At 40.1% G+C, this 24,212-nt stretch overlaps 1 protein-coding gene across 13 annotated transcripts in view; it reads right to left on the bottom strand.

Moving 5' to 3' along the window:
- Positions 1 to 24,212, bottom strand: part of FAM19A2 (family with sequence similarity 19 member A2, C-C motif chemokine like) — a 195,969-nt gene that overhangs the window by 17,671 nt on the left and 154,086 nt on the right. For 12 of the 13 annotated variants that reach the window (XR_003534028.1, XR_003534035.1, XR_003534029.1 and 9 more), the window contains 2 exons: positions 7,072 to 7,224; positions 5,986 to 6,110 (listed from right to left, as the gene is read on the bottom strand). Coding sequence is in view for 1 of the 13 variants with exons in the window: in XM_027682194.1 (XP_027537995.1) it covers positions 5,986 to 6,110; positions 7,072 to 7,224 (278 nt within the window). In the remaining 12 variants the exon portion in view is untranslated. The other variant, XR_003534038.1, reaches the window with a different exon arrangement.

The following is a 24,212-nucleotide window of genomic DNA, read 5'->3' as shown; positions in this document are numbered from 1 at the left end:
CTTCCTACTGAGGACCACATCAAAGAGAGTAAATTCTTTAAGCCAGTTGCCTCCTATTCAGCATTAAGTATCTAAATGTTAGGGGCTAATCTAGTCATCGTAGCTTTCTTCTAGGTTACTTGAGAGACATAAGCACCTCCAGAAGATAATTCATCTGACTTATCTTAGAACAAAATTAATTGGTTTCTGGAATTGAACAATTCTCAATACTAAAAAGACAGTCAAGACCTTGGGCTAGTTATCTCACTCTAGAGTCCTAACCCAAGCAAAGTCCAGTAAATTCCACTCCATATATTTTAATCAGAACTTAGTGCTTAGTGTTAAAACTATGCCTCGTTCCACAGGCAGTTCTACCAAATCAAGCTAAAAGCCTGAAGACAAGGTACTATTACATTACTGCACAGTGGTTCAAAGCTGCACCAGGGAAGGTTTAGATTGAACATAAGGAAGCTTTTCTTTACTGAAAGGATGGTCAAACATTGGAACAGGCTTCCTAGAGAGGTGGTCAACACCCCAAGCTTGTCAGTTGTTTAAGAGGCATTCAGACAATGCCCCTATTGACATGCTTTAATTTGGTTAGCCCTGAATTGGTCAGGTAGTTGGATTAGATGATCACTGTAGGTTCCTTTCAACTGAAATAGTCTATTCTACACTATACTTTCTCTCATGAAAAATACAAATGTGTATTTCTCTACATCTTCATAAAATATCAGCCCAGAGCCACTTTCCCACTGCCAGCAGCAAGAACACACTTCTTTAGTCATGCTGCATCTCCAGGATCTCAAGATGAGACCTGGGATACGGCGCTTTACCTTGTTCTTGTGGTCTAGTTTCTGCAGGAAAGATACACAGATTTATGGGCTGCCTAGAAGCCATGATATGGTCCAAGCTAGTCCCAGGGTGGATGCCTGGGGAACTGGGACTGCAAGAGGCATTGCAACATGCACTTTCATACAGTTTACATGCAGCTTCTGGTGCTCTTATGTAAGTCTGCCTCTGTTATATAGATAATGGGCAATGTAATGTTCTTAAAAATACAAGTAAAGCCTGGCATCTGGATCAGCCCTTAGAAAACCCCTATCCACAGAGAGACCTCTGGTGTGGAATACACTCCATAATTAAGAGAAATATTAAATTATTTCTCCTCAGCTCTTACCTGACTGCCAAATATCCAGTCTTTGTAAAGGACTCCTTTGTTTAACACAAACTCATAGCATTTTTTAAATGTCATTGTCAGTTTTATACATAAGACTGCTATATTTTGTAGTTTTCAATTGATGGAAGAATTCCTTTGTTTTAAGCAGATATTTTCCTATATTGCAGGAAAAGAAAGGAAACACAACCAGGAGCACTTTTTGAATTAAAATAATTATTTTAGAAAGACACTGGAAGAAGAAAGAGTATTTCAAATGTAAAAAAAAAAAATGGATTTTCCCCTTTTTTGAAACACTTTTCTAATCATTTAAAGAAGGCATAACTTTTCTAATATGCTTCTGAATATTCTGTTTTGTTGTGGTATAATGCTCAGCAACACAAACACACATTTCTTAATATGAACTCAAAAAAGTTTCTGGTTTAGCTAAGTTGTCCTTGGCTTTTTTCCCTTCCCTTCCTGCAGGCTACATAGACCAAAGTAGTCAACTCTAAATGAGCATAACTTAACTCAGTACTCAGTTTATTCATACACACTTTCTCCCTGTATTCAGTCCTTTTCTGAGGTTAACTCTTAACATCAGCCTTTTCCCACTAATATGCAAACAAATTAGGATAATAATACCTGTTTTTGCATTCTGAAGAAAATTTCCAAATGAGTTTTCTTAACATCTGAATTCTAGTATTTCTAATTCATGTATGATCTTATTAGATCACTATAGCTGAACAAAATGCAAAACCTTAAGCTGACCATATTTTTAAAAATCCCTTCATTTTCTCCCATTATTCATTTGGCCTTTTTGCCTAAATCATAAGTATTAGGAAGTTGGTATCATCATTTTTTACAATACTATGATTAAATACGCTAAGAGAGATAGACAAGTAAAATACTTTCTTCCTCCACTAGTTTTATCTCTAACATAAAGCTTAACTATTAACAACTCAAGATGTGGAAATATAAGTGCTGCTTTTGAAGTTGGTATCCCATAAAAGAGTAGCTAGTATTTCAGCAGTCGATTGGGTTGGGTTTTTTGCACATGAAGGAGGCTAACTTAGAAAATGTTTGGAGGTGAATATAGACTTTTTTTTGGCCTTTCAGGAAAGTCTTCACAAGGCTTTTCCATAATCCACTTAAATCACCCAAGCTGCTCAGTTCTCTTTGTTTCTTTATAATCACGTATGGTTTATTTCATTTTACAGTGAGAAACTTATTATTCCTGATTTCTTAATACTGACTGACTGTAGAGTTATTTTTATTATTCTCATAAAAGAAAAAAAAAAAAAAGAAAAAAAAAAAGGAGATTTTGAAACCACAGAGCACTTTAGAATCTTTTATTTATATAGACTTCAGGGAGCAGAAAGAGGAGCTAAAAAAATATTGTAATCACTACATATTAGGGAAAGTTACTTGCCTTTTGATAATAAGCTACTCTCTTAACATAAAGAACCACACGCATTTCCAATAGCAATGTATATTTTTCTGCCCATCAGAAAGATGTTTGCTAAAATCACAGCTCCCTGCATCCGGAAAGACAGAGACCTTCATTCACCTGTCGCCTGGTTTCAATGACTTAGACCAACTTTAAACCAGAAATTTGAATTCAAGTTTGCTATTCTCTCAAAACAGCCTTGCAGATATGTGGACAACAAAGGAAGAAGGGGCACAACATACCATATCTGGGCAACCAGAAAGCAGAACAAATAGTGGGGCATTTAAGGTGACCTTTTAGTGGTGCTAGGTCTGTAAGCAGGTTATGGTAGCCATTATACTGAATCAGTGTTTATGATGGCAAATATAAAAAAAGGACTGGCTTTTTCAAAGCATCACTTTTGAAGAGGTATGAAATGAATCCTGACGATTGCCCCCACCATGGAGGACAAGAAAATTCCAACTACTTCAAAGAACTAGTCCTACAAATCTACAACAGAGGCATAAGCCCTTGAGGACAACAGCTTTGGTCTTCTGTAGATTCCTAACAATGGACAAAACTTCACAACCTCAACAAATGCAGAAAAATCCATATTCTGACAAATTGTTGAGAAGAATCAAGGCATCAAGGCATTTCTAATTCATCTTTCCTCCTTTTGTGACCTCTTTTTTTCCTGCAGACCCACATGTTTACTTACCTCTTGTTAAACACTCTCAATAAATATAAAATGGCATTTATTCTTGTAGTGGTTTGAGCCAGGTTTTTCCCCCTGAAACTAGAAAAGTGGTAACCCCCAGGGGGTGGTGATCCTTGGGGTTTGACCCAATCAGTGCTTCTGCAAAATATAAACATATCTCTCCACCGGAAGAGAAGCAGTGGTACTCGTTGTTAGTGGAAGGGTGGCCATGTTGTTGTAGAGGCCACGAGGAGCAGGGGCAGTAGCTCCTGGGGGCTTTGCCCCCCCCAGCCCCCGGCTGGGGGGCTATGTGGACTTGGAATGGTGTTGAACTGAACTAAGTGCCTGTGTCTGAGAAGCCGAAGGAGTTTTCTCCACTGTGAGTAGGCAGACGGAGCAGCAGTAGACACAGCAGTGTCCGAAGAGCAGTGGCAAAGAGTCAACTGATAAGGACCAAAAGGAGCAGCAGAAGCCAGTATGCTGCATGGAAGACACAGAGATGTCTGAGGAGAAGGAAAAGCAGCAGCAGGAAGAGAACCGAGCCAGCAGCAGGAACAGAGTTTCGGGGTAAGAACTGGACAAACCAAAACCCCCGAACTCCCTAGAGAGACCCCTCCGAGAAAGAGGAGGGGGTGGTGGACTGAGAGGAGTCCTAAAGTGCAGTATGCACTGCAGAGAGGAGCAAGAAGCTCAGACTGTCCTGAGAGCTCAGCCAGGACGGCCAAGGAATGTGTGTGGAGGGGGTGACCTTGGGCTTCCCCCCTCCTTGCTGCAGCCTCAGAGAAGCTGGCAGCCATCTTTGAGTCAGAGCATGGGAGCTCTGTGAAGGGGCTTGATTTCCCCTGAGGATACCAGACTGTCACGAAGACCCCTGTGCTTCGTGATATGACCGTGGTGATGCAACCGTGTCTGGGGTCAAGCAGCCCACGGAAAGACCCCCGTTTTGAGGACGGAGGGCCGAGAGAGGCTTGGAGGCCTCCCTCGTGTGCATTGGCAAGGATCCAGCTGCAACTGCCTGGAAGAGAAGAAGAGAGCCTGCTGCCTAGAGAGAGACCTGCTGCTGAGAGACTGGAAGGGGTCTTTTCTTCTTCTTCTCTCCTGGACTTTTATTTGGAGGGAGAAGAGATTTGGCCCATTGTAAATATTATTGTCATGGTAGAGATAGATATAGAGTTAAGATAATATGTAATGTATTATAGTATAAGTATTTATTTGTACAGTCCTGTAATATATTCCTTTTCCCCCCACATTGAGTCTTGTATTTTTGTCTGGAAAACCCATCTCACATGGGGTTGAGATGTGGGAGGGGGGCTAGGAATCAGAATTGGATTTTGAGGCTGCTCAAACCATGACAATTCTGTAACACTAATAGTGGTTAGTGTTTGACAAATTTTAAAACACATACAATTCTTTTTCTATTTCTATTACTATTATTAAATTCTATCTAGTTCCTTCTTGTTATATTATACATGCAGACACATTTTACATGTATATAATCAGTTTTGCATTGGCCTGTACAAAGTTAAGTGTAGGCAGCATTCCGACAAGGTTATGTCCAGAAGAAACACATTTGAAAGTGGATTCAGGAATGGGATTGTATAACAAACATTTAGAAAGCATCCTTCCTTCAAAGAATGTCAAAATGTTTTAGAGACTTATACATACAAAAGCTGAGACATATGGAGCTCTCTGTGGAACAGAAGGAATACAATTCAATCAGTGCGCGCTACATATCACTACAGCCAATGTATACCACAAATTTAGTGTTTATGAAAGGAAGATTTCAATGAAATGACTCAGACACTCAAACACTTGCACACAGTAAACACCATGCTAGCAAATTATGGCCTGGCACTGCAAACAAGTACTAAATACTTAAAAGAAAAACCAGACATGAGTGTATGTGGTGGCATGTAGAGGTAAAGGTGTTTATACTTAAACACATGCACGTGTGTCTTCTGAGAGCATTTTAATCTTTTGTATGTTGATGAAGAACTGTGTTGACCCTACTGAGACACAATGCTGTAGATTTAGGAAGTTTTTGTGTTTACAGCTTATCTGAAGAATTTGTCTTTCTTCTATTTCTCTTAGCCACTAAAAAGCAGAGATGATAGCATGTATACTTTGTTGTCAGGCATTGTATATGATGAATGTTAGATGTATTGCTGTTAATGTAATTTTGAACCAATAATATAAGAAGTGTCAAAGGGAGGAAAAGAACTCACTGAAACTATCAAAATTGTTTGGTAAATCCCAGTCATACAAGATGAAAAGAACCGAAAGATCATACTGTAATGACACATCAAATGCTTACCATACTTAGCAGGTTTTATGTAGAAACATGGTATTCCATGTTATTGATAAAAATGCACTTGTTTGCTATCCTGTAAATGAAGGGCTTAGCAAGGTGTACAGACTTTGAGCAAGTTTCAGAAAGAAATACTTATTAGATTATAATACATTTGATGATTACTTTTAGTTCAAGGGATCAACTCTACTATCCTCAGTGCTTACCTGAGAAGGTCTGGCACACTGCTTACTATGTTCAGGTAATCGAAAAGTATGCTGAGAATAGTGTGCAGGACCAGGAAGTCCAATCCCAGTATGACTCTCTTCCCATACTTCTTCAGTCTTCTCAGCTCAGGTCTTCAATGTGCACCCAATTTTCTGTGCACCTTTTTTTTTTTTATACTTGTTGGCAACATGTCAGGTTGGTATCATACCTACCCTAGTTGTTTTCACTTTATTCCCAGAGGAACAGCTCCACCCCTTACGATCTGGAAGAACTTTACATTCCTCCCCTTCAAGACATGGTTGCATGTGGCACCACCATTTCTGCTCCACAATTGAAGCTACACGAAAGGAAAACAAACATATTTGCATGTTGTTGAAATGGACACTTCATTATGTTATTATGTTGCAACATTTATTTTCCAGAAAAATATTAGAAATATGTTCACTGACAGCTAGTCTGTGATTTTCAGCCACCTCAGAACCTTAATAAGAAATTAAGTTTCAATTTGCAAGAGGTGCTATGTGCTTCAGAGGCAACCTCTTCACAGCATTTCATTCCAACCTCATTTATTCTTGCTCAGCCAGATTTCAAAGTGATAAGTAGAATCTCTTCTTTTGCCTGGTCTACTATACAGTCTAGCATAGTCTGATTAACTTTATTCCCCAGTGACGACATATTTACAGCTTCTCTGACAGCCAACAACATATCAACAGTAAAGAGATAATGTAAAGGGTGAATCCTGCTACTCAGAGAAAGCAATGTGAAAAATCAGCTCGTATTTTCCCAAATAAAACATATGAACTTATACCACAATTGTTAAGTAAGATATTAATATTGCACTGTGAATAGGAATAATAGTGTTGGTCTAAAAAGACTAAAAACTGGACAGAATTGCTTTCTGCTTCTTTGCTTTTTTTTTTCTGTAAGATAAATATATAAATCAGATATAAGACTGTAGCACAAGAAAATTATATGCTCATGTCAATTTTGCATAAATACTTTCAATTAAGTGAATTTCATACAACTCCAAGGGTCCTCTCTTAGTTAGATCAAATTTAGCCCCTCAAGTGGTCTCTTTCACTGTCATCTAATAATTTTGTTTAGTATTTCCACAAGGCAATAGCAAATAATTTTTCCCATCTTCCTTCTCTTCACCTTGGAGATCACCTTCAAAATGCAGAAGCTGTCCTACTCTTATTTTAAATAGGTAACTGCAATGGACTGTGTCTCATTGATGATGTTAAGCCAGCAAAAACTTCTAGGAACACAAAGAAAGGAAGCAATAGAAGTAGTCGCACCATCAACACAAGAAGGAGCTGCCCGGGTGGTACCTGCTACCTGCCCAGGGAAGCAGGAGCACTTCACCGTCTGTGATCTTTCTTCTATCTTGTTCTTATTGCAACATCTGTGAAGTGCCACCACTTCACAGGTCCCAGTTTTAACATGGTGAGCTGTGAAAATAAAAAGATGAGCAATTTGATAACTTTGCAAGGTAGCATCATACTGTTTGATTTGTTTTTTTTTAATAAGAAATGCATTAAATTTTGTTCTGCAAGGCAATCTGCCACGCATGAAACAAGAATTACAATGATACTAACACTAGAATATAAAGTTGATTTCTTTCGTAAAAGTAGTATAACCATCTCAGGCAGAAAACACTAGCTAAAGAAGAATGGTTGGACAAGGCTGCATAGAGGACTGCTCCAGTGAAGTGGGAAGCAGAAACACAAAACTAACCTAGAAACTATATTAATTTCTGGACTCCCACAAACAGCTCTGTATCTCTACCAATATTTTTTTTTTTTTCCCCAAGGGAGAAACTTTGACATGAAAGTGTATCAATGCTAAAATAACCATACATGCATATGTTTTCAGAATCTATGTCTCCAGGCTTTATGTCCAGAACAGATAGTCTTTGATATAGTATTCCAAAACCTTCCTACAAGTCCACAGAGAACAACTGGCAGGATACAGGGACAGCCCTAAAACAAAACCCAGAAATAATATCTGCTAAGGAATCACATTTTAAATCTTTCTACCTGGCACTGCAAAGTAAGTCTGGGAACATGGGGAACCAAATTTTTCAAACAAGGGAGGCAACGTGACAATTTTCTTTATTCAATATATGTACCTATCACTCCCATTCCAGCTGCTGTAACTGATCACCAGAATCATGCTACTAGAGTCCTATGAGAGGACCAATTTGGTAAGAGGAGAACTGCCAAACTACCTTTCTGGTTCAGCAGCCAGTTACCAAAGGACTTGGTTTTCAGAAAAAGTAATTTTATCTGAACTTTCAGTGGTTACTGATATAAGACCAGATATTTGTGGGGATAGTTCATTCCCATCAGAAGGAAGAGAGAAAGAAATACAAACTTTTAGCTGACCTACAACTTTTTATGGGGAGGAATTCAAACTATTTAAAGCAATATGTGTTTTAACAGTACCTCTAAATCCTCTATTTCTACTTCTGTTTAAGTTTTTGTATATTCTATGCAAAGCATATGTACTGAATGCTTCAGCTACCTTTTATATCCCTAGTGTCAAACAATAAATGAGAGCTTCCATGAGGAGAAAATCCTACTAACAGCCTTTCAGGAGGCCAACACTGATCCCTGGATCCACTCAGTTGTTATTGCACAGTGTCAGCTCCTAAAAGGCCTGAGAAAGGAAAACAAACTTGATGTAGGCTATGGACCGCAAGAATGTTCCTAGAGGTAAAAGCCACAGACAGCAATTAGACTCCATGCCATCATCAACAAAACATAAACTACTAAACATCTCATTCAGGGAGTTATGCATTTTTCAGTATAACAAAATCCAATGAACCGTCTGTGGTCTTTCTTGTCGCTCAATGCATTGTACTGTGTCAGGTTTGATTATACTCCACCACATCATTCTGTGCTACATCTGAAAAGATATAACACAATGCAAACAATTAACCCATGATCCATCATATTTTCATATGCTAAAATGTTACATTTACATCAGAAATCTAGGAGGAAAGAAAATATTTTTATGCACAAAAACTGCTTTTCTTCACCTTCTAACTATAATTTTTAATTCAACAGAGAATAAGGAAAACAATTCATACTGTCTGTCTGAAATTTTCAACCTGTGATATTTTCATACTATTGATGGTGAGCAAAATATTTTTGCAGCTACTAGCACAGGTTGCTGCAAAAATTACTTTTAATTATTTTGCAAACAATGCTACTGGTATACATGCCAATAAAGCAATTTAAATAAACTGTTTTTTTCCTCAGTAAAACACTTGGAAGGTTTTTTATCTGTGAATAGGGAAAAAAATTATTCTATGATATATTGGGAATGTATAATATATAGTAGAACAAACACATGCTGCTTTTGTAAGTTCACACTAATTTTTATTTTGATAGGCAATTACACATCTTATACCCACCCATGCTAACACAAATTCACTACTTTGTATTTTATGAAAGGTACATAAAAAAACCCAGACACTGAATCTACAAAAGGAAGTAAATTTAGTGGTAGGATGAGAACTTCGTACCACTTATTTTTCACTATATTAGTTTTTATTTGTATTCTTTGTATCACTGACCCTGAAATTTTGTCTCCTCACTCTCTTATTGCATAGCGTTACACTGCTTTACTAGGTCTACAGAAATGCCATAATATAACCGCTAAGAGAAAATTAAGTACAATGTATGCCAATTGAGAATGGAAGTCAGTTGAAAGAGCTGTTGTAAAATTCTGTGAGAGAAATGTTAATACTGGAACAAAATTTTGAAAGCCTCCTTGGCAGTAATTAAGAGGAGAAAATCAGGCATTGTAATACTTCTATGGAAAAAGAGTGTAATTAAATGAAACAGTCACTCACATTCATGTACAACACAGAAAAGCATTTCAAAGGGTGAAAAGTTACATGAAAAATGGAACAGAACAAAAAATAATCATATACTAGTGATAGTATTTGGGGAATCTTTAATAAAGCTACTTTGACATTTTCTGGGTATAAAACCAAAACATTCTAGAAAAGTATACAAAGATACTTCAAACACTGAAAAATATAGGCCAACCATTCTCTAGTTTCTATACCATCTAGAGTATGCAATGAATATTCCTTGAGAGGAAATGTAGGGATTTCAGCTCCTTATGCTTATTAAATCATTGAGTTCCAGTGCCGTAAGTACAGTATCTGTCTTATTCATGTGAAATTAAAGCTTCTATACAGCAGATAAAGTATTTCCCACAACTTAATACAAATTAATGTCATCAGGCCGCTGAACATTCCACAAAAGGAAGATAGTACTTTGGGAGATTCACAGTTTGGTTTTGTTTCTTTTTCTCCTAGCACAGACTTCAAAGCATGCTGCTTGTTTTGCAGAATTTTTTTGAGAAACCAAATGCCATTTCTAGAATCCTACAGAAATTAGTTATTCAAAACCAGTGCAAACACTTAGTCCTGCATTCCCTGTTAATGCAAGTTGTCCTTCCTGCAATCACTGTGAAGGACTGAAGAAAGAGACTCAGAGATCATTACGTGTAAAATTTTCCTGATGATTGTACATAAGATAAGATATGTATAGATTATATTCCAGAGGATGTAGCACTGTATTATGAGAGTGGGACTTGGGAAACAGGCACAACCATTTCTCACCCATTAACTATATATTCTGTAATTAACCTGTCACTTTTAAAGCTTTTTTTCATGTAGCAAAATCATCAATAGCTATCTCATAAATCAGTATGATATTCGTATGCCAAAAACTTAAGTGGTCATTATCATGTTTCTGGAAAAAGCAATTATTGTTCCTCATTTTACGTAAAACTGTTTCTTCATGGTAGCTTTAAATTTCTTTCCGTCAGGTAAATAAAATTTCAGTCACGTCTGCACAGCACATCTGGCACTAACTTATGGCCCTTACCCCTCTATTTCTTTGGGAAGGTTGCTCCGGGCAAGAAGGGAAGTTAGTATTCAAGATTATTATTTTGCAACTCACAAATATGAACGTAAGGTATTTGGTGTAGGTGCAGGGTTATATACAAACTTAGCATTAAATCAAGAAAAGTCTTCTGAGTACCACTGTTCATTATGATCACCGTTTCATAGGCTCAACACTTAATCCTTGATGTTCAATTCTGACACCCATCAGGCTCTTCAGAGGGACCTGGACAAGCTGGAATGGTCTCATTCCAACGGGATGAGGTTCAACAAGGCCAAGGGCTGGGTCCTGCACTTTGGCCACAACAACCCCATGCAGAGCTACAGGCTGGGGACAGAGTGGCTGGAGAGCAGCCAGGCAGAAAGGGACCTGGGAGTTTGGATTGACAGGAAGCTGAACATGAACCAGCAGTGTGTCCAGGTGGCCAAGAAGGCCAATGGCATCCTGGCCTGGATCAGGAACAGTGTGGCCAGCAGGACCAGAGAAGTGATTCTTCCCCTGTACTCAATGCTGGTGAGGCCACACCTGGAGTACTGTGTCCAGTGCTGGGCCCCTCAGTTCAGGAAGGATATTGAGGTGCTGGAGAGGTCCAGAGAAGAGCAACAAGGTTGGTGAAGGGACTCAAGCACAAGTCCTATGACGAGAAGCTGAGGGAGCTGGGGTTGTTCAGCCTGGAGAAGAGAAGGCTCAGGGGAGACCTCATCACTGTCTACAACTACCTGAAAGGAGGCTGTAGCCAGGTGGGGGTCGGTCTCTTCTCCCAGGCAACCAGCAGTAGGACAAGAGGGCATGATCTTAAGCTGTGCCAGGGGAAGTTTAGGTTGGATATTAGGAAGAAATTTTTTAGAGAGAATAATCAGGCATTGGAATGGGCTGCCCAGGGAGGTGGTGGATTCTCCGTCCCTGGAGGTTTTTAAGATGAGACTGGATGTGGCACTTAGTGCCATGGTCTAGTAACCATGGTGGTAGTGGATCAAGGGTTGGACTTGATGATCTCAGAGCTCTTTTCTAACCCAGTTGATTCTATCATTCTATGATTCTATTTGCTTGGCCTTTTGATTCTTTTCTTTCCTGAAAGTTGCACAGGTCATGCATTAACACATACACTGGTCATTAACAAGGAGGAAGAAATCATATTGCCACGGACTAGGTGAAATAAAGTTACAGGCTGTTTCTGTCCTCAGGTTCCCCATCATTACAGTAGCCACATATAGACAGTGGAAAAAAAACATCTAAAAGGCTCTATTATCAAAGACACTGGCACAGCTTGTGATACATCGAAACCCATCTAATGATTAACAGCTACTGGAAGAAAAAGAAGATCCCTTGTCTCTTGTCCTGGACTTTTTCATCCCTTGCTTGCATGAAAATTGTCTTTTGATAGTGAAGACGATAAGTCAGGGATTTAGACTGGCAGGAAAACATCCCCTTTTTTGTAGGGTTAGTTCTCTACCAGTTTAACTCCTATACTGGGTGCAGAGACCAGTGAGAAGCAGCTTCAGCCACATGGAAGCAGCAGGAGTGGGCAGCCACAGATACATGATTAACTCCTGCAGAAACCAGTTCCTATATCAGCTTACAAGCAACACGGCTCTGCACTCTTACATGAAATAAATGCATCTTATTTTATTCTATTTCAGGTAATTCCTCTGAGGTCACAAAGACTACGTAAAATGTCCAAAGCTTTCTTTGCTTGTGTCTGTGTTGTTTTTAAAACTTTTTACAAAAATGAATCTATAGTAGAAACAAGAAACAACAAAAAAGCAATAAAGAAGAATGGATATTACACTTAGCCATGGCTTTCAATCCATATTACATCTAATATTTTATGAACTTTGACCTTTAACCCTCATCTGGGTTATGATCAGGAAGATGTCCCATTTGAAACACTACAGTGACTCAGAGTTTTTCAAAGTAGGTACATAAGCAGTCTTTATTCATGTAAACCTCTGATTACTATCTGCTTTTGGTTGTTCAAACGGGTAGTGACAAAATAACAAACAGAAGTTTGAGGGCAATCAAAAGGGGTCTGGGACGATTGGTTGAGGGATCAGGAGCACAGGTAGTGATTTTCTCAATCCTTCCCATAACAAGGAATAATATTGATAGGACTAGGCAGATCCATCAGGTCAATGAGTGACTCTGAAGTTGGTGTACTCAGAAAAATTTTGGGTTTTTTGACCATGTGATGCTCTACTAAACATCTGGTCTACTGACACCTGACAGGATGTACCTATCTCAGAGGGAGGAAAGAGTTCTAGCACGGGAGCTAGCAGGGCTCATTGGTAGAGCTTTAAACTAGCTTGGAAGGGGGAAAGGAACAAAACCAGGCTGGTCAGTGATGAGTGATGGGACAGTGTGCCAAAACGAGGAGACGAGCATTCAAGGATCATTCCCTCAATCTGCTTCACAAGCTGCTGGTTACAATGTACCACTCCTGAAATGTGTGTACACCAATGCACACAGCATGAGGAACAAACAAGAGGAACTCAAAGCTTTGGTCCAGTCCCAGAGATTTCACATGACTGGCATAATTGAAACCTGGTGGGATGAGACCTGTGACTGAAGTGCCCTGTTGGATGGTAAAGGCTCTTCAGGAGGGATAGGCAGGGCAGAAGAGGCAGAGGGGTGGCACTGTAACAGAAAGGTTAGAATGTATGGTGCTCACAGCTGGCAATGGCACCATTGAGAGCCTCTGGGTAAGAATCAAAGGGGCAAACATTGTGGGACACAATGACCTATATTCCTCCCAGCCAAGACTATGGCGCCAATGAATTATGATTTGAGGAACTAAGGGAAACATCCAAATCAACTGCCCTCATCCTTATGGGGATTTCAACTTGACAGAAATTAACTGGCAGCATCACACAGCTAGTATGACCCAGTTAGAAAATTCCTAAAAAATCTGGATTACAACTTTATAGAACAGGTCCTAAGGGAGTCGACTCGGAAGGATGCCCTCCTTGATCTGCTCTTTGTCAACAGAGGGGATCTCATGAGTGAAGTGGAGATTGGTGACCATCTTGGCCACAGCGACCACAAAGTGATCAAGTTTAAAATCTCTGTTCACAGGAGAAAAAGTGCCAGCAAAACCTCAACTCTGGACATGAAGAGAACAGACATCAGACTGCTAAGGAATTAATGAGTAAGATACCCTGGGAAAATGTTTTGGCAAGTACTGGGGTCCATCAGTGCTGATCACTTTTTCAACATCACCTCCTAAGGGCACAGGAGCAGGCAATTCCCAAATCAAGCCAAACAGATAAGGAAGAAGGCCAGCTTGGCTGAGCGGGGATCTTCTCTTGGAGATAAGGCAAAAAAGGAAGGTATATGCCCAGTGGAAGCAAGGTCAAGTGACATGGGAAGAATTCAGAGATGCTGCTTGCCACAGGGAGAAAATCTGTGCAGCCAAAGCTCAACTGGAGTTGAAGTTGGACAGAAATGTGGGGGACAATAAAAAGAATTTTTCAAATATATTAATGGCAATAGGCAGTATAGAAATATCACTGGCCCTTTATAGGATGAGGATGGTCACCTCACAAACAGGGACAGAGACAAGGCAGAGGTGTTTAATGCTTATTCTTTGCTTCTGTCTTCAACACAGATGATGGACCAAGGAGGTCTCAGTGCCCTGAGATGGAGGACCATGACTGCAAGAATGATCAACTCCCAGTTGACTCTGAAGTTGTGTGAGATCTGCTGCTCCAGCTGAATCCGTACAAATCCATGGGGCCAGATGGGATTCATCCAAGAATCCTCAAAGAGCTAGCTGATGTCATTGCAAAGCCTCACTTGACCATTTTGAGCGGTCTTGGGAATCCAGAGAGGTCCCAGCTGACTGGAAGCTGGCAAACGTTGTCCTGGTTTTCAAACTGGGCAAGAAGGAGGACCCCAGAAACTACAGGCCTGTCAGTCTCAGTTCAGTGCCTGTAAAGTTATGGAGAAGATTATTCTGGGAGGTATTGAAAAACAATTGAAAGACAAAGCAGTGGTTGTTCACAGCCAGCACGGCTCCATGAGAGGAAAGTCCTACTTATCCAACTTGATTTCCTTCTTTGACAATGTAACCCACCTAGTTCATCAAGGGAAGCCAGCTGATGTCATCTTTTTGGATTTCAGTAAAGCTTTCAGTACTGTCTCTCACAGGATCCTTCTAGACAAAATGTCCAGCACACAGCTGGATAAACACATCATGTGGTGGGTGAACAATTGGCTCACAGTTGGAGCACAGAGGGTCATAGTGAATGGGGTAACATCAGACTGGTGACCTGTCACTAGTGGGGTTCCACAGGACTCTATCTTCAGCTCTGTGCTCTTCAACATCTTCATGACTTGGACACAGGACTGGAAGGGATACTAAGTTTGCAGATGACACAAAGCTGGGAAGAGCTGTTGCCTCCTCGAAGGCAGGGAGGCCCTGCAGAGAGACCTCGACAAATTAAAGGGCTGGGCAATTACCAACCATATGAAGTTCAACAAGGGGAAGTGCCAGATTCTGCACTTGGGATGGGGCAACCCTGGATGCTCATACAGACTGGGGAATGAGATGCTGGAAAGCAGCGCCATGGAAAGGGACCTGGGGGTCCTGGTCAATGGCAAGTTGACTATGAGTCAGCAGTGCCCTGGCAGCCAGGAGGGCCAACCGTGTCCTGGGGGGCATCAGGCAAAGCATTGCCAGCCAGTCGAGGGAGGGGATTGTCCCGCTCTGCTCTGCACTGGTGTGGCCTCACCTGGAATACTGTGTGCAGTTTTGGACACTGCAACATAGGAAAGACATTAAGCTGTTGGAGAGTGTCCAAAGGAGGGCAACAAAGATGGTGAAGGCCTTGAGGTGAAGTCGTATGGGGAGTGGCTGAGGTCACTTGGTCTGTTCAGCCTGGAGGAGACTGAGGGGAGGCCTCATTGCAGTCTACAACTTCCTCATGAGGGGAAGAGGAGGGGCAGGCACTGGTCTCTTCTCTGTGGTGACCGGTGACAGGACATGAGGGAACGGCTTGAAGTTGTGTCAGAGGAGGCTTAGATTGGATATTAGAAAGAGGTTCTTTACCTAGAGGGTGTTTTTGCACTGGAACAGGCTTCCTAGGGAAATGGTCACAGCACCAAGACTGACAGAGTTCAAGGAGCATTTGGACAACACTCTCGGGCACATAGTGTGACTCTTGGGGGTGGTCCTGTGCAGGGCTAAGAGTTGGACTCAATGATTCTTGTGGCTTCCTTCTAACACAGAATATTCTGTGACTCAGTGTGACTTTGTGATACCCACATTAAGAACTATAGTGGAATGACTTTTTTAAATAATCATCTGTAAGGACAAATAAACAGTATTTTATCAGATTATCAATTTATTTCATCCATGTCACAAAGGGATTAGTCACTATTCTATACCACAATATTCAAACAAATGTGTGATTTGGTGTTATTGATAAATAAAACCAGTGGTTATAATCTAACATTTTTCCAGGCTGGGCTCTAGGTCACTGTCCTACTTTTAAGTGACCAGGAAAAAAGTGGGTTTTCTTGTTCACATAGTCTTTTTGCTTTTTTCATCCTGATTGACAAGGAAAACAAACGTAGGTTATCTGTCCGCTACACTTCAACAATTTCAATGTCATATCAGTCTCAGTGTGTCACTGTAGAAAGGAAGGATACAAGTTAACTTGAAAAACTTCTCACACACACAAAACATACACATACACAGAGAATTGTTGCATTTTTTTCAATAGTTTAGTAAGTGTTAGTAGGTGCCACATCTCAGCAATCAAAATCTTATGCAACCACAACCAAGCCAGGATTTCCATCTAAACTTTCTATGTTTAGATGTCAGACAAAGATATATGAAAACAAAACACACTATCCAGTTCCTTCATTCAATTAATTTTAACATTTGTCAGTATTTTCTATAATATCTCATAACAGCTGGTAGGGAAAAACTTTAATTTAGTTTATTTCTACTCTATCAGTAATGGTGCTGATACTGCTGCAGTTGTGTGATCTAAGGACACAAGCAACGTGAAGCTTTTTGTTAAAGGTAAAATCTTTGATTTGACCAGTCGTTAGTGTAACTGGGAAAGAAAGCAGCCAAGATTTTGGGAACACAAGCTTCAGTTTGCTTATGTGAATACAAATCAAAGCACACCTCCATTTCAGCTCCATGGGCCATAGGGAGAACTGGCAGCACAGACACAAGGAAAAGTGGTCTCCCAAAGAAGAACTGGTAGATACACATCAACAGGAACCTAACTGAACATTACCTTTAAAGATCAAGTTAAAAACCCTTTGAAACTGATAGTTTTGGTTTGATAGGTTGTTTTTGGATAAGAATGTCAATGACAAATTCTTTTTTATTTCAATAAAGGTGACATCTGGATTTGCAACTGAGTTATTTATTCTGATGATTGCAAATGCAGCACCTATTACAGTGATTGAGCCAATGATTATATATAGTCTAGACGCGTGACTGAAAAGTATGATCAATTAAGATTACAAATCATGTTTTCAACCATCATTAGAGTTGTCATGTGCTTTTCATTGAACAGTTCTTTTACTAAAACTACAATATCCAAGCAATACAGCTGTTTTTTAAATTCAGTCAAATTTGATTACACATTGAACCTAAAAGTAAGTATTCTCACACAGAGAGCAGGTAAAGAATTGTTTCCACATATTTTTTTAATTTTATTTTGTTACATATTTTTAATTGTTTTGAAAAAAAATAAGAGATTTTTTAAATTGTGAAAATTATCAAAAACAAAGGTGTTCTTCTATTTTTAAAAAACTTACTTGGTATTTTTGTCTTTGCTTGGTCAGTTTTTCCCCTGTTTGGCCAGTGAACCAAAAAATCAATTACAGACACAGCAGTAATTCCTATGTCCTCAGTGGTGACAATGAGGCGTGACACAATTGTGGTTGCATGTCAGGAAAGGCACTCATGTTGCTTTATTTTCAGATGACACATGGAGTTGTACTATAGAATCAGCAGGAAAAAAATGCCAACTTTGTGCTGTCTTATTCTACACTATCACAGAATCACAAAATCACAGGATGGGTAAGGTTGGAAGGGACCAAGTGGGGCTCCACCCTTTTGATAACCTCCCTTCAGATACTTATATACATTGTATATACACAAGCTGTCCATGAGCCAGCGGTGTGCCTCTGAGGCCAGGAATGCCAGTGGTATCCCAGGGTGCATTAGGAAGACCACTGCCAGAAGTTTGAGGGAGGTGATCCTACCCCTCTGCTCAACCCTAGTGAGGCCACATCTGGAGTGCTGAGTCCAGTTCTGGGCTCCTCAGTACAAGAGAGACATGGAACTCCTGGAGTGGGTCCAGCGAAGGGCTAAGAATATAATTAAGGGATTGGAACATCTCTCTTAGGAGGACCGGCTGAGAGAGTTGGGCCTGTTCAGCCTTGAAAGGAGATGACTGAGAGGAAACCTCATCATATTTCATATCATATTTCCATACAAATATTTCTGAAACCCCTACAAACACACCTCATTGACAGGTCTTTGAGGTCTTATTTACAGCATTCATGTTTCCAAGACTCAGCTATAGTCATTAAAAGTCACTTGGTCACCTTTGGCACTGAAAAGTCCAGATAGACTATGCTCTACTTGCAGCAGTAGAGAATCAGTTTAGGTTAGAAGTAGAGCATTGCTTTTCATTTCTCTTTTACCATGATATGTCTTGCATCTCGAGACAGGTTCTTAGATGAATTGTTAAAAAAATCAGAGCTGACTGCTTGGAATTTTTGCAGTGCCACCTGTGGGCAACACGTACACAGAAAATGTTGCTAACTGCAGCTCCTCTCAGATTTCTTGGCTTCACTGTGGTGTTTTCAATCCTGAGAGGACCATTTTAAAATCACAAGAATAATTGTTGTAAGTGTTTATTCTGCAGATGTTAGCCCAGCTCCTCTAGCATGCAATTAACCCAGTTAGTCCACTTGGGTGAAGGATGATGAACAGAGTTCATACAACAACACTATGCAGACAGCATGTCTGGTAGCCTTTAAAACTCAAGATAATGAATGGATTGTCACAGTCACATTGCCAAACATAATCTCCTGCACAGTGCCAAAGAAAAGTCTCATCCATCAGCTTGTCTGCCAGTCATCAGTTATAGCCATCTGTGTGTGAAGACATTTTCCCTTTTGGAAAAAATCAAGGAAAACTACAATGTAAGTATTCTCCTGAGAAAAGCTCACTAATGAACCTGTGAGATCCAGCCTCAGATATTGCCATACCAAAAGCTACACACTGAAATGGACTGAAGGATTGAGCTATCTCCACTAAGAGACAAAGCGACTCAACAGAATAATGCAGCAGGCTGGCACAGTCCCAGCTGGTCACACAATCTTAACAAACATAAAACCACAGATGAAGAACTTCATGTAGGATCTCTTGGATCTGGAGAGCTTGCAGTCATCTGACTTTATTCTCCTAGCCTTACCAAGGCTAATTTTATTCAATCAGTCCTCTAGCAGGAGTGAGCCAGTCTTACTCAAATAAGCTTATCTCCTCTCTCTCACGAAAGTCAGAGCCTTTTTATGGCAAGGGCTACAAATGACTACTTCATGCCAAACTTTCAGCCAAAGACACAGGAACTCAAAACACAACTTATTTTTTGAAGGATAATTTCTTCTCCATATGACCCCCCTCAGCCTGGAGTGTAGCCCTCCCTAGGTCTGGCTTTCGATTTTGAAATTAGATGATTTCTAGGTTCACAAAACCCCAGAGAGTTCAGAGTCAAGATCACAAGCAGGCATCATTTAGGATTTTGCAGCTCTTTATATGTCAACTCACTGGAAGAGAAGAGGCTTCTTCATATTAGCCCAGTCCTCAGCACGAGCTGGGCTCCCTGGCTGCAGGCTGCCTGCTGGGTCTTTCCCCATCTCTCACTGCAAGTGCCCCGAGTAAAGCCACTCCACTGCAGGCACCCCATTCGTTGGGCAGCAGAGCAGATGAGATGACGATGACAGCAGCAAAGTTGCGTGTTTCCTTATGGGATGGAAATGAAGCCACTTTTCTTTTTGCAAGCAACACATTTCCCACATTTCTTCTCTAGCAGCTGCAGGCTGACATGATCCACAAGAGGGGCTTGTGTAGAGCTGGTAGAGAAACATCCAGGGCGAGGTGCAGTTTATAAATATCACAAGAAGTCAAAAGCCCCAGTATCTCTGAGGTTGTTATCAAACATGTTAAGCAAATGATATATTAAACTGTGCAGACATTTTGTAAATTACCAGGCTGAGATTTGAGATTACTAATTATATGATTTCACAGAGAAAAAAGACCAATCCAGCTCTCAGGCACTCAAAAGAACATTTGGCACAAAGACTTTTTATTCTCTCATATGCTCTCTGTGGGCCTTCTGCCAAATACCTCGACTCAGTAAGAAGCAATAGCACTTGTCTCAGAGCAACCTTAAGCATTTGACAGAATACAATACCCCCACAATTCTTCCTCAGTCTCAGGGCTTCAGAAGCCTGTAGTTTACACAGTTATGGGGAATATATTTCCCCCGTTTCCTTAGATGACTCATTATTGATTTTCTTTTCTTTACAGCTGACCCAAATGATCCCAGGGTACATTGTACTAGATGACAAATTAACATGTTCTCAGGGATGTATCAGGAAAAAAAAAAAAGAAAAGAAAGGGTTTTTCTACCTCTTCGTGTTTGATTGACTCTCTGGCAAAACACCCTCACCCTAAGTAGCAGCTTAAGAAAAGTACTGTGTATGGAAGTCTCTATGAAATAGGATTAGTATAACAAGGTAAATTCAGTAGTGATTTTGAACTGCCTGCTTTCAGGCTTCTCACGCTTATTAGAAAATATCTCAAGCACCTCAGTGGACTCTAGGTGCCTCTACAGAGACAACAGCTGAAGCCCAGGGAAGGGCAACCATAATTTTCCCGAAGAAGGGTGCAGCTGTGTCCCTGTGCTATTTTTCCACTGCAACGCACATCTAGCTGCTTATGTGTGATCTTGCTTCCAAAATTAAAGACACCTTTTACTAGACCAGATTGCTCAGAGCTCCATCCAATCTGGCCTTAAACACTTCCAGGAGTGGGGCATCCATAGCTTCTCTGGGCAACCTGTTCCAATTCCTTATCACCCTCACAGTAAAGAATTTTTTCCTAGTATCTAATCTAAACCTACTCTCTTCAGTTTGAAACCACTCCCCCTTGTCCTGTCACTACATTCTCCTGTAAAAAGTCCTTCTCCATCTTTCTTGTAGGTCATAGATCTCACTAATAAGATGGTCAATTCAAATTTAAGCACCCAAATGTCACCAGGAATTCAATTGTCAAAGTATTTATGTTTTATTTCACTTTTTAAAAAATTATGCTTAGCACGCCTTATTCACCCCATGCTAAGATTTTTCAAGATTTAAAAAGCAACAGTCCCCCAAATTTATTTTGAAAATCTTTAATAAATTCTACCAAATAAAGAAGTTAAGGGAAAGCCATGACTTCCAAAGTATATAGCACAAAGATAGTTTTCTAAGGATGAATATGAACATCACTTGTGTAAGATCTGTATTGAAGAACTATTAAGCTGGATCAAACCTAGAACACATGCTCTAGAAGCACTGTGAGACTTAAGTGGTGACCTGATTGAAACCAGTCAGTGACGTCAAGAGAGAGTGCTGAAAATCTTGCCAACGTCAAGATTCTCATTGGGCAAAGTTTTTCCAGTACTGAGTCACTCTCTATCCCTATTCTGTACAGAAAGACATTTATGTACACCTGTGCAACCATTCACCTAAAAAGTATATTTAAATGGAAATAAAAGATACTGAAAATACTTTTTAACATTCTTATGTGTGTATACATTCATCACATAAATATGTGATGAAATTTAACATAACTTATCTATAAAAAGCATTTGATTTTTGAAATTCCACCTTTTAAAAGCTCAGCAAGATTTTTGTTTGCTTGCTTGCTTGCTTTGATCATTGGCTGGTTGGCTCATTGCTATTTTACACACAGAGTTTTAGTTGGTGTGTCAATATTTTTTTTATTTCAGGTTTGTTTTGGCTTTGTTTTTCCTCATCTTATCTATTGTCATGACTGAACAGAATGTACTAATTAAGTTTCTTTAATTTTGTAATGTATTTTTACAATACATCACACTCCAGTTTGCAGGCTCTGTAATCCATTTTTACTTAACCTGACAGGTAAACCAAATTATCAAATACACCTTGAAATATTTCTCCCACAAACCGCAGGCACATATATGCACACTCATGTTCCTGAAAACTATGTAACTGGGTTTTTTTCTTGTTCCTTTTACACCTCTGCCTTCTAGGACTTCCCCACAGTCTGTCAGACTGCCCCATGTGTTAAGAGAAATCCATAGGATCTCTCAGCACACAGTCCACTGTCTGAAAGAAAGATCTTAATTTTAAGTTTTAGCTTGCTTCTGTAGAGCCCCAGGCAAGCTCTCTGAAGTGCAGAGTCAGGAGGGGAACTTAACTCAGGCCTTTAGAAAAAACTGTTAACAAGACACATGTCTAGTACTGTGAAATGCCCTCTTTTGGAGTGATCTCCCCCGCTACAACCTTCCCTCTACATTATTGGTTCCATATAAATAGCAAGTCTCTAAGCCATGGGCATGATGAATCATTAAGGATCTGGACAGTCTATGGATGGCCTGGAAAGAGGTTGGCTATTCTTCAAGACAGGAAAAGAAAGCACATTTCAACAAGCCAAGTAAAAGAGGAGAAACTACCAAGAGAGTCACTCAGAGCAGTGCAATCAAGAATATTTTTGCTCCAGAATTCCCAGTAGATAATACTTTCAGATATCTCTTCTTGCTGAAAAAGCATCTTTTAAGATGCTCTTAGCAGACTCCCTGGCATTTGTTTCTGAAGGAACTCTGGTCAATAGAAGCTGTTGATAGGAAACATATATACCCACCCTCATTGCTATCCAAAGTCAGAAGGTGCAAAAATGTCACAGTTCCAGAACTCCAAAAGCGTGCTTTGTAAAAACTGTCAGGTAACAAAAGCATTTGAAGCAATTCACGTCTTCAAGAAAAATCTATTCAAAACAAAGATATGGATGGGGGGTTGGAATTCATAATTATTCAGGGACTTTTTCAGAGAATGGAGACACGGCTTTATGGTTGTTATCTTAATCCCGTATCTCTATGGAAGTTCATACATTGCACACAGGGAAGTAAGAGGCTATGCCAGGCCAGCTCAGGATCCCTTTCCCTTACTGCCTATCCATGCAATATGCCAGGCACCTTGTGTATCTATACCACTGCTGAGACACAAGTATAGAGCACAGCAGAGCTTGCTGGGCAGCTCTTGGGTATGAGTGTTCTGAGATCATAAAAAGCACATCTGGAGCAAAATACAAGCAAATTATTAGTAAACTAACTTTGCATTACCCCAGAGAGGTCAAGCTTCCTGCATTGAACATGAGACTCACAAACCAGCCAAGTAATTGTGTGCCTCCTGCCATGGAACAGAGGGAAGGCTATGGTGCTGTGCTGTTGCTGCTGAAAGGGTTGGTGAAGGAGCCACTGCTCAAGGCAAGCTACCAAACAGGTCCAGCTCCCACAACTCCTCCTCTGCCATGTTACCCAACACCCAGATCCATCATTCTCCCACAAGAGCCAGAGCAATGCTTCTGCAGACACCAGGAATGAGGCACCATTCAAGATGTTATGTCAGTGCCAGAGACTGGTCATGCCAAAGAGAGATTCTGAAGAGGTATCCACAGTTCTCAAATCCTTCTAACCACTTGAAAAGATGGAGCAGGGGGGGAAGGAGAGTGGTAGGCCCTCAGGGAAAAATGAAAATTTAAAAAACAATAAGTAAATTTAATAGTTGAATTTTAATGCAACTATTGCTAAAAGGAACTTGCAAGGAAGACTAAATATAAGAGACAAATGACCACCTGCACATAAAATCATAGCATCCACATACTGGCTGTATACATTTTTATGACCGCATATTCTTTGATCTTTTTGTTAGTTTAATGTAGAATTTTCCTCACATTAGAACCCCAAACCCTCAGCCCTCAAACTGCACTGAAGAGTGATTTTTAGTTAAATAACAGAGAGACCAGCAGATTGGGTAGCAGTTGCTATCTGTGGGCTATTTGGACTTTTTCAAAGTCCCGGGTGCGAAGCTGAATGTTACATACAATATATAGTAGTGTGCTGTATTTGTCTGCCAGTGCCTAACAACATGTCAAAAATGACAGCAGATCATTTATAAATATCCATAGGGCTATGCCTCTTTCTAAGGTTAGATGAAACTGTTATGCAGAAATAACCAACTACCCACAATTCCTTGGGAATATCTACACTGCCTCATGACAAATATTTTTACTACTTTAATTTTAAAATGCGCACCAGAAAAAATAGATGAACATTAAATAACTGTCCAAGTCCACAGCACTGATGTGTTGTGAAGGGAGCCAAGCATAATCTTCTTTAGTGTGTGAAAGACTGTCACAAAAACAGAAAAAAAATTGCCTTCCCCTTCAATTC

This window comes from Neopelma chrysocephalum, unplaced genomic scaffold (genome assembly GCF_003984885.1).
Source record: "Neopelma chrysocephalum unplaced genomic scaffold, ASM398488v2 Primary Assembly neopelma1_62, whole genome shotgun sequence".
NCBI classification, from domain to species: domain Eukaryota; kingdom Metazoa; phylum Chordata; class Aves; order Passeriformes; family Pipridae; genus Neopelma; species Neopelma chrysocephalum.
Note: the sequence above shows the minus strand (reverse complement) of the source record. Positions and strands in the feature narration are given on the sequence as shown.